General features: G+C 45.5%; 1 protein-coding gene across 1 annotated transcript; it reads right to left on the reverse strand.

The window, feature by feature from the left end:
• Positions 1–1,657: 1,657 nt before the first annotated feature.
• rpn1 (ribophorin I) lies at positions 1,658–13,579 on the reverse strand. The gene is made up of 10 exons (XM_083939650.1): positions 13,249–13,579; positions 12,501–12,565; positions 8,944–9,250; positions 8,645–8,854; positions 8,366–8,558; positions 4,343–4,442; positions 4,104–4,242; positions 3,087–3,206; positions 2,711–2,956; positions 1,658–2,618 (listed from the first exon to the last, which is right to left on the reverse strand). Exons 1-10 carry the CDS (start codon positions 13,489–13,491, stop codon positions 2,436–2,438), a joined length of 1,806 nt encoding a protein of 601 aa, XP_083795776.1. The 5' UTR covers positions 13,492–13,579; the 3' UTR covers positions 1,658–2,435.
• Positions 13,580–13,684: the final 105 nt, after the last annotated feature.

Raw genomic sequence — 13,684 nt, forward strand, 5'->3', positions numbered from 1 at the left:
ACAGTTTTTCTGATTTTATTTTAACATTTAATAAATACAGGCTCTGGTCCTAGAATCTTGGTGACATTCATTTTTAAAATGCAATGGTGTCATTATGAATCTCCATCACAGCTTTGATCCTCAGATGGAGAACAGGCCAGAAAGTTTAAGCATACTGATGATCTGAGGTTATTTTATTATAAAGAAAGGCCAATAATTCTTTCTTCAAAACCTCAAATACACACGTTTTAAATGTTGTTTCTGTCCTCAAAGGAACCCTTCAATCACGTCACTGACCTCACAGAGCGACCTGATAGCATCAAGCAGACATGAGCTCAGCTGTTTGTTGGAAACAGTCTCTGGTGTTGAGGTGGATGTGTGCGAGCAGCAGCAGTCTGCCTTCTGTATTCTGCTGTGAGAATGAGACTCGGCGGCATTCAGTCCAAACTCTCACTGCTCCAAATCTCCACTCAAGTACAAACACACAAACAAAAATGCTATTGTGTGGCCTTTCACCAGCACCGAGAATCAGTGCTAACAGACATTGTCTTTGCTTTCCCCCTGCTGTGTATTTTCAGAATGATTATTGTATGGCACATACAATATGTTAACATTATCATTGTGAGCGGAGCGGGGCCTGTTATTATGGAGTAGGAAATGACCTGCAAGGACCCCTGGTGACCTCAGAGGGAAAGTGATGACCTCAGACTGACCCTTATGTTTTGTCCTGGGCACCAACTGTGATCGAGGCAGGTTAGCTGCTCCGCTCACTCTGGAGGAGTCTGATAGGTGGGGTTTCTCTGAAACAAGGAATGCAACAATGTGCTGGAAATTCCCTCTGAGGTGCCAGTTTTAAAATGGGCAACAGTCATATGTAGCTGATTTTTATTTCGGGATGGTCAGATGACATTTTATCCATAGCATATGTCCGCAGAGTATTCAGTGGCAGGGTTAATTGTGTTTAGCATTGTTAAAAGGAGGGGGTGGGGGGCTAATCACACCACAATGTGATTAAAGTGGTAGTTCTTGACACAAGTACGCCCTCTTTTGATCAACCAAGTGTACTGCTTCCCCAAATTAACTAAGACACTCAAAGGGTACTTTGAGCTTGTGGAGCAGCTCAGCTAATCTGGAAAAAAAATTAATTTGATGATTTTTTTTTTTTTTTTGATGATTTGATCAAAAGAACTTCATATTGCAGGTATGTACAGCAGGGGTGTGTGAAATCTAACTAGTTAGCACTCATAAATCGATACACGGTAGAAATATCTAAAAGCAAGACTAGTTCAAAGTATGACTTAATTGCAATAGTTAAAAGTAATGCATAAAAAGTTGAAGCAGTTTGCTAAAAGTAATGACTAAACAAGTCAAATAATTACCTTTACTAGCTAATGAAAAAACAGCTAAAATAGTTAGAACAAAGATATCGGTGAAAAGTTGGAACATTCAACTTTACCAAGGGGGAATTGGTACATTTGTTGAGCAAACCAACCTAAATATTCAGTTCAGCTGTATGAAAAAAATAATATCCACTTTTATATAATGAATAGCGTTTTACATTTGGAACTGATGGACAGACCAAAGGGGTTGGGAAAACTGTACTAACACGCCAAAGTTAAACTCCATCAATCATCTTAATACACTTGCTGTCATCTAAAATCATGCTAAATGAGAAGTTTCTCAAAACTTTATTTCAAATTTGACAGCTTTCCATATCATTGCCCATTTCACAAACACCTGTGTCCTATCTCCCATGTCTTTTCTCACATACAGCCTAATCTCATGTACTCACTAATCTCATGGTCAAAAAACACCACTTACAAGACAAAACAAAATCATACAAAATGTAGAAAATATGACTGAGGAACATCAAAAACAAGTGTTTGGGATGACACAGAATTAGAGCCTTAAATTTGTTCATCAAATAAAAACGTCAGTCAGGGGCGAGTAGAAAAAAGGTAAGTGCGAAAGAGATACTATTAGAAAAAAATCACCTTCTTACTAAATAATTACAGATGACTCAATCGTAGAATACGGCATATGTGAGTAAAGACATGAGAACAAGGAAAACACTTGGGCCCATCTGTTATTGGTTTCCAAAAAAAGTCCCATAACCATACATACATAAGGGGGGTACAAAGACCAGATTTTGACATAAAAATGAAGTGTCAAGTCTGAGAAGTGTGACAAAATGTAGCTCATCAAACTCAAAAACAGACACAAAAAAGCCAGAAGTTGTGACATAGCTGCTGTGGAGCTGAGCGCGCAGTGACCTCAAGTTTATCACAAGGCACAAGTGTTTGGATAAACCTATCACTACCAGAATATGAGATGTTAATTGTCCATATCTGAGTTCAAAGATGGTAATAAAAAAAATGTGTAAGCATTTGTGTCACATTTAATTTCGTTCTCATTCGTGTGTGTCTGTATGTGTGTGCTAGTGTGGCAGGAGTAGTTTAGAGGGCATCCAGCAGACTGTCGACGCGACTGACGAGCTCCTGTCTCTTGCCCGTCAGAGTCTTCTCGCTCTCGATGTAAGCCTCCTTCTTGACCTTACCAGCCACCAGCCGCTCTGCCTCCTGGCAGGAGCGACACACCAGCTCCTTCACCTGGCCATCCAGCTTCTGGACCTCCCCGACCTGAGAGCACAGAGAGAGGAGTTAACGTCACTGTACTTTCAGATTATTTATTTTACACCATTTCAATCTGCGCTCTCAAACACGCCACTAGCCTTATCAGCCAAGTCGGAGCCCTCGGCTTTGAGACGGGCCTGCAGTGAGCTGATTTCGTTGGTGAGAGTACGATGGTCGGCGTCCAGGGTCTTCCGACCACTGTTTAGCGCCCCGGTGTCCCGGGACTGCTTATAGCGGTTGACCACTTCATCCATGTGTCGGTACAGACCCAGGCGCTTGTTGACCAGAGTCAGCACCTGCTCGGTGATGGAGGCCACCTTCATACGCACCTCAGCTGCAGGGTCCTGAATAAAGAGAGACATAAACACGCATTTAAAAACAGTGAAGGCACAAGAACTGAATGAAGATACAATTATGCAGAATATCTGCCAAGAGAGGGGAGCGTAGAGCATAGAAACATAAATGCTGTCGTACCTTTGTGATGGCAAAGTCCAGGCGGACGTAGATGATGACAGTGAAGAAGAGGATGTAGAAGGCCCCTACAACCAAGAGAGGCTCCTGTAGCATCAGGATCCTGTTGAAGTTATAATGAACCTGGTAATCACAAAAATGGTTTATTAATTCAGATTTGAATAAAACTTCACAGCTTGTTTTATTTCTTCTTTTGGGGGCATTTGATAGTTTTATTGGGTAGCTATATAATAGAGAGAGGAAATGAGGGGAGAGAAGAGGGGAAACAACATGCAACAAAGGTTGTATGAGAACTAGGGACATTGCGTCATTGGTCTGTGTCTTAACCCATGAAGAAAGTACTCAAACAATTGTTTACTAGACCAAATATTAATAATTTACTACTTTGATATTTATTCATTATACATACATACTGATTCAAAGACTGAGATAATAATGCATGCTTTTCTCTGTAATATATTAGAAATATACACCTTGTCTTGACACTGAGGATACAGTACTTTGAAGGATGTATTATAATAGTAAGTATGGTCATACATATTTCAGTAATAGCATCAAACAGCACCTAAAGACGGTGATATTCAAAAGCTACCACAAACAAAAACATCCTGGCTTTCCTAAAATTTGTTCTAAAAAGCAGGTTTACCAATTTACCCTGAAAACTCACTAAAAGATTCCTCAAAACTGGAACAAAGCTGATGTCAAAAGCCTTACAAAGTTATATCCAGATAACTCAGTAAACTTCCCTTTTGCTGTTTGTCCTGAGGACGGCTCCATAGGGAAGATAAAAAATGTAACAGGTTCATATTACTGGCACCACAAAGGAACTCAGCTCATTCTAATATATCTATTTCCCAGTTGTGCAAAAAAAAAAAAACTACAGCTCTGCATGCTATCCGGCTAATAACACTGTAGTTGCTAAATGTTATGTTAGTCAAAGGCATTTTCTACATATTTGCTGCTACAGAATGCATTTATATGCATAGAATATATAATGCACGGTCCTTTTATTTATCTTACCACAACATCCTGGATGTGATGCTCCACCAAGTTGTTCTTAGTAGCAACCAGCACTGGTCGGCCAAAGGTGTCCAGATATGTATAGTGCAGCTGGTTTGGCATGCGGTCAATTTTGTAAGGTGTATCCACGTGGATGTTTCTGATAGGACAAGACCAGGAAAATATGAGATATCAGCATTGAATACAGTAGAAATCTCTACTAAACCTAACATACTGCAAATGTACTTGCAAACACTGACCTGGCCCCCTCTGGTAGGATGATTTTAACGGTGAGGGAGTCAATCACCTGGTCATCATACACATGGTCAACCAATCTCATCTTCAATGCATACTGGTCACCTAGAAGATAAAACCACATGACACATTAGCAACAACAAGAAGACCGGGTTGAAATGATGATGATGATGATGATACAACATCATGATCTGCTCTGCTGAGCAACACTGGCATGGTCCTTCAGAACATGGGTCTAACTGGGAATTGAAGTTCCCCTGTTCGTGTTAGGAGAAGTAGGGCTGGGTATCTGTCCGATATCTTTAAGGCATCGGCCGAAATAATCCAGTATCAAGTGGTATAAAAACGTTTCCAGTCAAATTATCCATGCGTTCTGTAATTTTTGTACACAGATCTTGTTTTGCTCGCAGCAAATTAACGCAAGCATTCTTCAAACGACCCGCTACTATCGAATTTCCCCGTTGCGGGACTAATAAAGGAATTCTTCTTCTTCTTCTTCTTCTACTGCAGCAGCAACAACCTGTGCTGAGGCGAAGTGAAGTCGGGTTTGTGTTTAACAGAGCTGGCAGTTCAGCGTGTCGAGATGCTTCCATTCACATGATAGATATCGAATGAGTAGATTTCTTTTTCAAAAAGTATCAAATTAAGTACTCTATTGGTATCTGTAACACTTTATGGGTACTGGTATCATCGTTTTCCTCTCCGCGAACCATCACCTTATTGTGGTGGAGAGGTTTGTGTGTCCCTGTGAACCTGAGGGCTGTGTTGTCTGGAGCCTAGTGCTCCTGGTAGGGTCTCCCATGGCAGAGTGGTCTCAGGCGAGGGGCCGGACTAAGAATGGTTCACAAAGACACTATGCACAAATGAGGAAGAGGAAGAGAGACCCTGGCCGGAGGTAGCCCAGGGCCCCCGTCTGGAGCCAGGCCCAGACGAAGGCCTTGCCGGCGAGCGCCTGGTGGCCGGGTTTGCCACGGAACCCGGCCGGGCACAGCCCGAAAAAGTGACATGTCACCTCCCTCCTCTCCATCCTGTGGGCCCACCACTCGCAGGAGGAACCGCTTGGGTCGGGTGCGCTGCTGCACGGGTGACAGTGAAGGTGAGGGGCTTCAACGGACCAGACACAGGCAGCAGAGGCTGGCTCTGGGGAAGTGGAATGTCACCTCTCTGTCAGGGAAGGAGCTGGAGCTTGTGCAGGAGTTGGAGCGCTACCAGTTAGTTCTGGTGGGGCTTACTTCCACACACAGTCTTGGTTCTGGAACCGTACTCCTGGATAGGGGTTGGACCCTATTCTTCTCTGGAGTTGCCCAGGGTGTGAGGCGCCGGGCGGGCCGCAGTGTTGGAGTTCACCCCGGTGGACAAGAGGGCCGCCTCCTTACGCCTGCGGGTGGTAGGGGGAAAACTCTGGCTGTTGTTTTTGCATATGCACTGAACAGCAGTTCAGAGTATTCAGCCTTCTTGGAGACCCTGAATGGAGTCCTGCATGGGGCTTCAGTAGGGGACTCCATAGTTCTGCTGGGAGACTTCCACGCTGTGGGAGACACCTGGAGTAGCGTGATTGGGAGAAACTCTGATCTGAATCCGAGCGGTCATCTGTTATTAGACTTCTGTGCTAGTCATGGATTGTCTATAACTAACACCATGTTGGAACATAAGGATGCTCATAAGTGTACGTGGTACCAGAGCACCCTAGGCCAAAGGTCGATGATCGATTTTGTGATCGTATCATCTGATCTTAGGCCGTATGTTTTAGACACTCAAGTGAAGAGAGGGGCAGAGCTGTCAACTGATCACCATTTGGTGATGAGTTGGGCAAGAGGATGGGGGAAGATTCTGGACAGACCAGGTAAGCCTAAACGAGTAGTGCGGGTAAACTGGGAACGTCTGAAGGAGGCCCCTGTCCGAGAGATCTTCAACTCACACCTCCGGCGGAGCTTTTCTGGCATCCCTGTGGAGGTTGGGGGCATTGAACCGGAGTGGGCAATGTTCAAAGCTTCCATTGCTGAAGGTGCAGCAGTGAGTTGTGGCCCAAAGGTCTTAGGTGCCTCAAGGGGCGGTAACCCTCGAACACCGTGGTGGTCAGGGAAGCTGTCCGACTAAAAAAGCAGGCCTTCCGGGATATGTTATCCCAGAAGACTCCGGAGGCAGTTGCAAGGTACCAACAGGCCAGAAGGGCTGCAGCCTCTGCTGTGTCAGAGGCAAAGCAGCGGGTGTGGGAGGAGTTCGGAGAAGTCATGGAAAAGGATTTTTTGGCGGCACCAAGGTGTTTCTGGAAAACCATTTGACACCTCAGGAGGGTGAAACGGGGAACCGTCCAAGCTGTACAGTAAGGACGGGACGCTGATGAGGTAATCGGGCGGTGGAAGGAGCACTTTGAGGAACTCCTTAATCCGACTAACGCGCCCTCTTTTGTAGAGGCAGAGCTGGAGGCTAATGGGGAATCATTGTCAATATCCCTGGCGGATTTCACTGAGGTAGTCAAACAACTCCACAGTGAAAATGCCCCAGGGATTGATGAGATTCGTCCAGAAATGCTGAAAGCTTTGGGTTTGGAGGGGCTGTCTTGGTTGACACGTCTCTTCAACATTGCGTGGAAGACTGGGACAGTGCCAAGGGAGTGGCAGACCAGGGTGGTGGTTCCCCTATTTAAAAAAGGGGGACCAGAGGGTGTGTGCCAATTACAGGGGTATCACACTACTCAGCATCCCTGGTAAAGTCTACTCCAAGGTGCTGGAAAGGAGGGTACGTCCTATAGTCAAACCTCAGATTGAAGAGGAACAATGCGGATTCCGTCCTGGACATGGAACAACGGACCAGCTCTTCACTCTCGCAAGGATCCGGGAGGGGGCCTGGGAGTATGCCCATCCAGTTTACAAGTGCTTTGTGGATCTGGAGAAGGCATATGACCGTGTCCCTCGGGAGATACTGTGGGAGGTGTTGCGGGAGTATGGGGTGGGGGGGTCACTTCTGTGGGCCATCTAATCTCTGTACACCAAAAGCGAGAGCTGTGTCCGGATCCTTGGCAGTAAGTCGGATTCGTTCCCAGTGGGGGTTGGCCTCTGCCAGGGGTGCGCTTTGTCACCAATCCTGTTCGTGATTTTCATGGACAGGATATCGAGGCGTAGTCCAGGCGGGGAGGGGTTGCAGTTTGGTGGGCTGAGGATCTTGTCTCTGCTTTTTGCAGAAGATGTGGTCCTGATGCCATCGTCGGTCAGTGACCTTCAGCACTCACTGGATCAGTTCGCAGCTGAGTGTGAAACAGCTGGGATGAGGCCATGGCTCTCAGCAGAAAACCGGTGGATTGCTTACTCCAGGTAGGGAATGAGTCCTTACCCCAAGTGAAGGAGTTCAAGTACCTCAGGATCATCTTCTCGAGTGAGGGGACGATGGAGCATGAGTTTGGCCCGAGAATCGGAGCAGCGGGGGCAGTGTTGCAGTCACTCTACCGCACCGTTGTGACGAAAAGAGAGCTGAGCCGGAAGGCAAAGCTCTCGATCTACCGGTCAATCTTCGTTTCCTACCCTCACCTATGGTCATGAAAGCTGGGCCATGACCGAAAGAACGAGGTCACGGGTACAAGCGGCCGAAATGGGTTTTCTAATGAGGGTGGCAGGAGTCTCCCTTAGAGATAGGGTGAGAAGTACAGCCATCCGTGAGGAACTCAGAGTAGAGCGGCTGCTCCTTTGCGTTGAAAGGAGCCAGTTGAGGTGGTTTCGGGCATCTAGTAAGGATGCCCCCTGGGCGCCTCCCTAGGGAGGTGTTCCAGGCATGTCCAGCTGGGAGGAGGCCTCGGGTAAGACCCAGGACTATGTGGAGAGATTATATCTCCACACTGGCTTGGGAACACCTCGGGATCCCCCAGTTAGAGCTGGTTAATGTGGCCCGGGAAAGGGAAGTTTGGGGTCCTCTGCTAGAGCTGCTGCCCCCACGACCTGACCACGGATAAGCGGTTGAAGATGAGATGAGATGAGATGAGATGAGGCATCGTCGTTTTTTAGGTGATACCCAGCCCTAAACCGAAGTCAACTCACCCAGGGTGTAGAGGTACTCATAGCTGGGCAGATTGTATCCAATGATGTAGTGGGTCTTCCAGCCTCCGAACAAGGGGAAGCGAGGCCTGACCTCCACCTCCACTGAGTCATCCAGAACCTGCAGATGGGAGGTGGAGATGTTCCCAATCTCATCTCTGTAGTAGACGTCCTGAGCCGAGGCCGGAAGAATAGTCTGTTGAGGAGAAAGTATACAGTCATCATCCTCACCTTAACAGTGAAACCATGTCAGAAGTCAGTGGTTTAAGTGTAATACAACACCTTGAAGGATTTGACAGATGAGATGCCGCTGTCTGACTGGCGCTGATAATCGTAACGAGAGAAAGGCCCCTTCAGCATGGCTCCTGTGTGCCTCAGGTCGATAGTCTCTTCCACAGCAATGTTCCCCCAGTGAGAGACCTCAATGGTTCGAGTGATGACACTGATGGTGAGGAAGGGTGAGTTGTTTTCATAATGGATCTTCATCGTATCCTGTGGACAGTAGAGAACACAATGGAGAATGTTTTACCAACTTTCTTGCAGCTTCACTTGAAGCGTGTCAAATCTGGTCTAAGCTGTACCTCGCTGAACGGAGCCACGTCACGGAAAGGCCCGTACTCAATCATCTCGTCGTTCTTGCTGGGGTTACCAAGCTTGGTGTAGGTCTCTACAGTCTTGGAGGCCAGGCGAACACGTGTAGTTTGACTGCGGGTGGTGTATGGAGAGTACAGGTAGTGGTTGCCATGAAAGACCACCAGCTGGCGCTCAGCTTGTGTGATGTGTGTGGGGAAAGGCTTCAGGACATGGCTGAAGGTCATCTCCACCTTCGTTTTTAGCTGAGCACCTGCTGCCAGATTGGAGGGCAGCTGCACTTTGAAAAAACTTCCACTATATGGGAACATATGAGACAGAGGAGCATGGGTAAGACACATTTTCATAATGATAACACTGCTGCTGTAAAAACCAACTTCACAGGAAAGCATTTTTAAATTCTTAAAAGAGGAATTCTAAGGAAGGGGATTGTGGTTTTATTACTTTAAACTGTACATGAAAAATGTGCCAAATTGACCTAAATGTTTTTTTTTAATTTAATAATAAACACATTTATTTTCATATTAAGTTACTGAATGTAAAAATCTTCAATTCAATTTTTATTTATAGTGCCAAGTCATAACAAAAGTCATCTCAGGACATTTAGGATCTCAGGATACAGAGTAGGTATAGACCACACTATGACTTATTTATGATTTACATAGACACAACAATTCCTCCATAGAGTACGGTGGCAACAAAAACCCTACAACAGGCAGGAACGTCGGACAGACCCAGCTCTGTGGAGGACAGTCATCTGTTCTGACACAATTATCTTAAAAATAACAACATAGCTAAGGACTCGTAAGCCCTAGCTGTAAGCTTTATCAAAGAGGAAAGTTTTAGGTTTACTTTTAAATATGGGGACAGTGTCTGCCTCCCGAATAACACTTGGGAGTTGGTTCCACAGGAGAGGAGCTTGGTAGCTGAAGGCTCTGCATCCCATTCTACTTTTGGAGACTCTAGGAACGACGAGTAGCTCTGCATTCTCGGAGTGCAGAGAACTAGTCGGGTAATACGGTACTATGAGCTCTTTAAGGGCACACTGTCCTTCCTCACCGGGCCAAAACCGTTTTTTCGGCTAAAGCCTAGTGCGTTTGAGCAGTGTGAGTGTACCCGTTCCGTGCATAACTGCGGCCAGCGGGCCGTCCACGGCCCGCCTGAGAGAGGTGGGCTTTTGTAGAGCGCGTTTGCACATGTACGAGCGCGCGCACGTGTACGAGCACGAGGACGGATTTATGTGCGCCTGTTCGGACATAGTAAATAGAAGGACGGACCATGCGCGGACATTTACAACAACAGCAATGCCGGCGAAAGGTTCATGTTGGTGTGATGCGGAGGTCGAGTGTTTACTGCAGATTTTGGGCGGATGAAAATATTCAAAAACAGTCGACAAGACTCACAAAAACTCTGAGGTCTATGGAAAGATTTGTAAACAAAGAGACGCATCGCGATGACGTCAATCAATGCGTGTGACGTGTTACGGCGTGATGACGTATGGACAGCAAGAAGCATTTGCGCGAGGTCCAGGCAGTGTGAGTACAAACGGGCCTGGGGCGCGGTGGGAGAGGGAGGGGGGACAAGTACCCTAAAGCCCGGGGTGCGGTGCGGAAGGACAGTGTGAGTGCGCTCTAAGATACGATAGAGCCTGACCAATAAGAGCTTTGTAGGTAGGGAGAAGGATTTAAAATTCTATTCTAGATTTTACAGGTAGTCAGTGCAAAGAAGCTAATACAGGAGAAATATGTTCTCTTCAATTTGTTTTAGTTAGTACACGAGCTGCAGGATTTTGGACCAACTGGAGACTCTTAACAGACTTATTGGAGCAGCCTGATAATAAGGAGTTCCAGTAGTCCAGCCTAGAAGTAACAAATGCATGGACTAGATTTTCTGCATCTTTCTGAGACACAATGTTCCTAATTTTCGCAATATTACGCAGGTGAAAATATGCAGTCTTTGTCGTTATTTTTATGTGAGAATCGAAGGACATATCTTGATAAAAAATAACACCCAGGTTCCTTACTGTGGTGCTGGAGGTCAACAGAACATCATCCAGTGTAACAATATCTTTATCTTAAGAGTTTTGGAGGCTTTTAGGGCCAAATACAATAACTTCTGTTTTTTCTGAGTTTAACATCAGAAAATTGCAGGTCATCCAGCTTTTTATTTCCTTTATGCACATTAGAAGTTTATCTAACTGATCGGTTTCTTCTGGTTTGATCGACAAATATAATTGTGTATCATCAGCATAACAAGGCGAGGCCCGTTTTTACTCACACAACCTGGGCCTCGCGCAACTGCTTCTTGCCTGCCTATACGTCAACACGTCACACGCATTGATTGATGTCATTGCGATGCGCCGCTTTGTTTACAAATCTTTCCATACACCTCGAAGTTTTTGTTTTATCATTAAAGAAGGTCATGAAGTCTTTACTACTGAGGGTTATAGGAATACATGACTCAGTAGAGCTGTGGCTCTCTATCAGCCTGGCCACAGTGAAAAGACATCTAGGATTGTTCTTATTCTCCTCTATTAAAGATGAGTAACAGGCTGCTTTAATTTAGTGGAGCGCCATTTACTTTCCAATTTTCGCGATGTTCGTTTTAATTCACAGGATTGTGCGTTTTACCCAGGAGCTAACTTCCTCTGTTTCATGATCTTCTTTTTTAACGGAGCAACAGAGTCAAGTGTTGTTCGTACTGAGCCTGCAACACTTTCAACAAGGTGATCAATTTCAGAAAAACTAACGTTAGTACAGGAATCTTGAATATTAGGATAAGGCATTAAATTAAATGCAGATGGAATTGCTTCCTTAAATTTAGTTACAGCACTATCAGATAAACATCTAGTGTAGAAACTTTTGCCCAGAGGTGAGTAGTCCTGTAATATGAATTCAAAAGTTATTAAATAATGGTCTGATAAAATAGGATTCTGTGAAAAGACTTAAGTCATTCATTTCCACAGCATAGGCCAAAACAAGGTCCAGGGTGTGATCTTGTTTGTCTCCAACACTTTAGTTGTTTAGAGGCGTGACAGTCTGTTTAGATGACATGGAGGCAGGGTTCTAAAGTAACTTTTTTTGATCACCAGCATGAATCATCATCCGAATTTCCATTAGAATTTTGAGTGTCACTGAACGCATTCAATCATTTTATTAACATTGTTGGCATGAAAAACATATCAAGTACACTACATACAACAAAATACACACAGAAAGTGCGAACATTTTATTTCAAGCTTGGAATCAATCTATCTGTCTATCTATCTATATTACATACAAGTTCCTGAGGCTCCCCAGATAACATCAGGCACTCTCATGGTCCTTTACTGCCTCGACTTTAAAATGACTAGTTCCCACCACCAAAGTGTTTGTTTTGTTTGCGTTGTTTCCTATCATGCATGTAATGCCTCATGTTGGACCTCATATCGCTAGCCAAACTGGCTAGTAAATTATTATTAACACCCGCCAAAATGTATTTTAACCCACGTGTGGAATGTTGGCTGGTGTTAATTTCGAACACTGAATGTAAGAGTCCAGTCTCTTACCTTTGGCCCTGAACAGTTGTCTGTTGGAGTTCAAGTGTGCCATCCTCCTCCTCATCACCCTTCACCTGTGGAAAAATGCTGATCTGAGCATACTCTTTATTTAACATAAACACAACCCAAATGACAGGACTATAATCCAATAGATAATAGTTCCTTGAATTAACCGTCTGTATCGTATTATTATGTCAAGGAAAAACAGAGCATTGTTACAGTTTCACACACAAAGTGAAGGGGGCAGGCCTGCGCGGTCACACACGGAAGTGAGCTGCGCAGCTCATACGTGTCATTCAGCCGCTGACAGAGCGTGCAGCGCTGCGGAAGTTCACATCTTATTCCACATTGGATCAAAATGAATTGATCTAATGTGGATTAAGCTGTTCGGTACATTTCTGCTCACAGTTAACGTGATGAGGCCGATACCGTGCACTTAGCAATGCGACGTCACATGTTGAAATAGATACCGTTGGCTAACTGGCTGTTTGACTTGTAGCAGGACCTCACTGCATATTAGCATGTAGCTGGGATTTCATGCATTCAATGAACGCACTGCATCATCCTATGGAAGCATGCTGATAGCATGCGCAATATCGCTGCTGTCGATTTCGTGAAAAAATGCATCTTTTGAGAGCATCGAGTTTGCGCAGAGCCATTAAATGAGTAGCGACTTAAATGATGTGGCTAACAGGCTAAAGCTAACGGCTAAAGTCAGAGGCGTTCGCGGTGTTTAAGGCACTCATGCGAGACTCACCGAAGCTCCGATGTACGCCAGGTGCGGGGCCAGGTCCGCCTCCACCGCTAATATGAAGCTGTGGACGGCTGAGTGCCCCTGGTTGGACAGCACGATCTCCGCGGTGATCTTGGCCAGATGAGTGCTTAGGTCCACGGTCCTCTTCACCTCCTCGTTCACCAGACCTTCCGCTGAAACCTTCGGGCTCACAGCAGCCAGAAGAAGCAGCAGGCAAGCGGCCAGGAGTGGCGACTGTTTGGTCATGGTTAGTATCAAATTGAGAGCTGAAACACCGTGGGATGAGCAGACAGACAGAGAAGTGCAGAGCAGCAAAGAAAGGCCGCCGCGCCGCTCTACATCAGAAAGAATGACGCTTCATTCGGCCCGACGTGATGACGTCACGGCGCGCTATTTACAATGCGCTGAAATACCACGCCCCCACCACAGCGACTTCCTG

The sequence above is a fragment of the Echiichthys vipera genome (assembly GCF_963691815.1).
Source record: "Echiichthys vipera genome assembly, chromosome: X".
In the NCBI taxonomy this organism is placed as follows: Eukaryota; Metazoa; Chordata; class Actinopteri; order Perciformes; family Trachinidae; genus Echiichthys; species Echiichthys vipera.

Excerpts from the sequence above, each read along its gene's own strand:
- rpn1 (XM_083939650.1), bottom strand. The coding sequence starts at position 13,491 with ATGACCAAACAGTCGCCACTCCTGGCCGCTTGCCTGCTGCTTCTTCTG. Across the intron at positions 4,243-4,342 it reads ATCCTACCAGAGGGGGCCAG|AAACATCCACGTGGATACAC; the intron begins GTCAGTGTTTGC and ends TTGTCCTATCAG. Across the intron at positions 2,957-3,086 it reads TGGACTTTGCCATCACAAAG|GACCCTGCAGCTGAGGTGCG; the intron begins GTACGACAGCAT and ends CTCTTTATTCAG.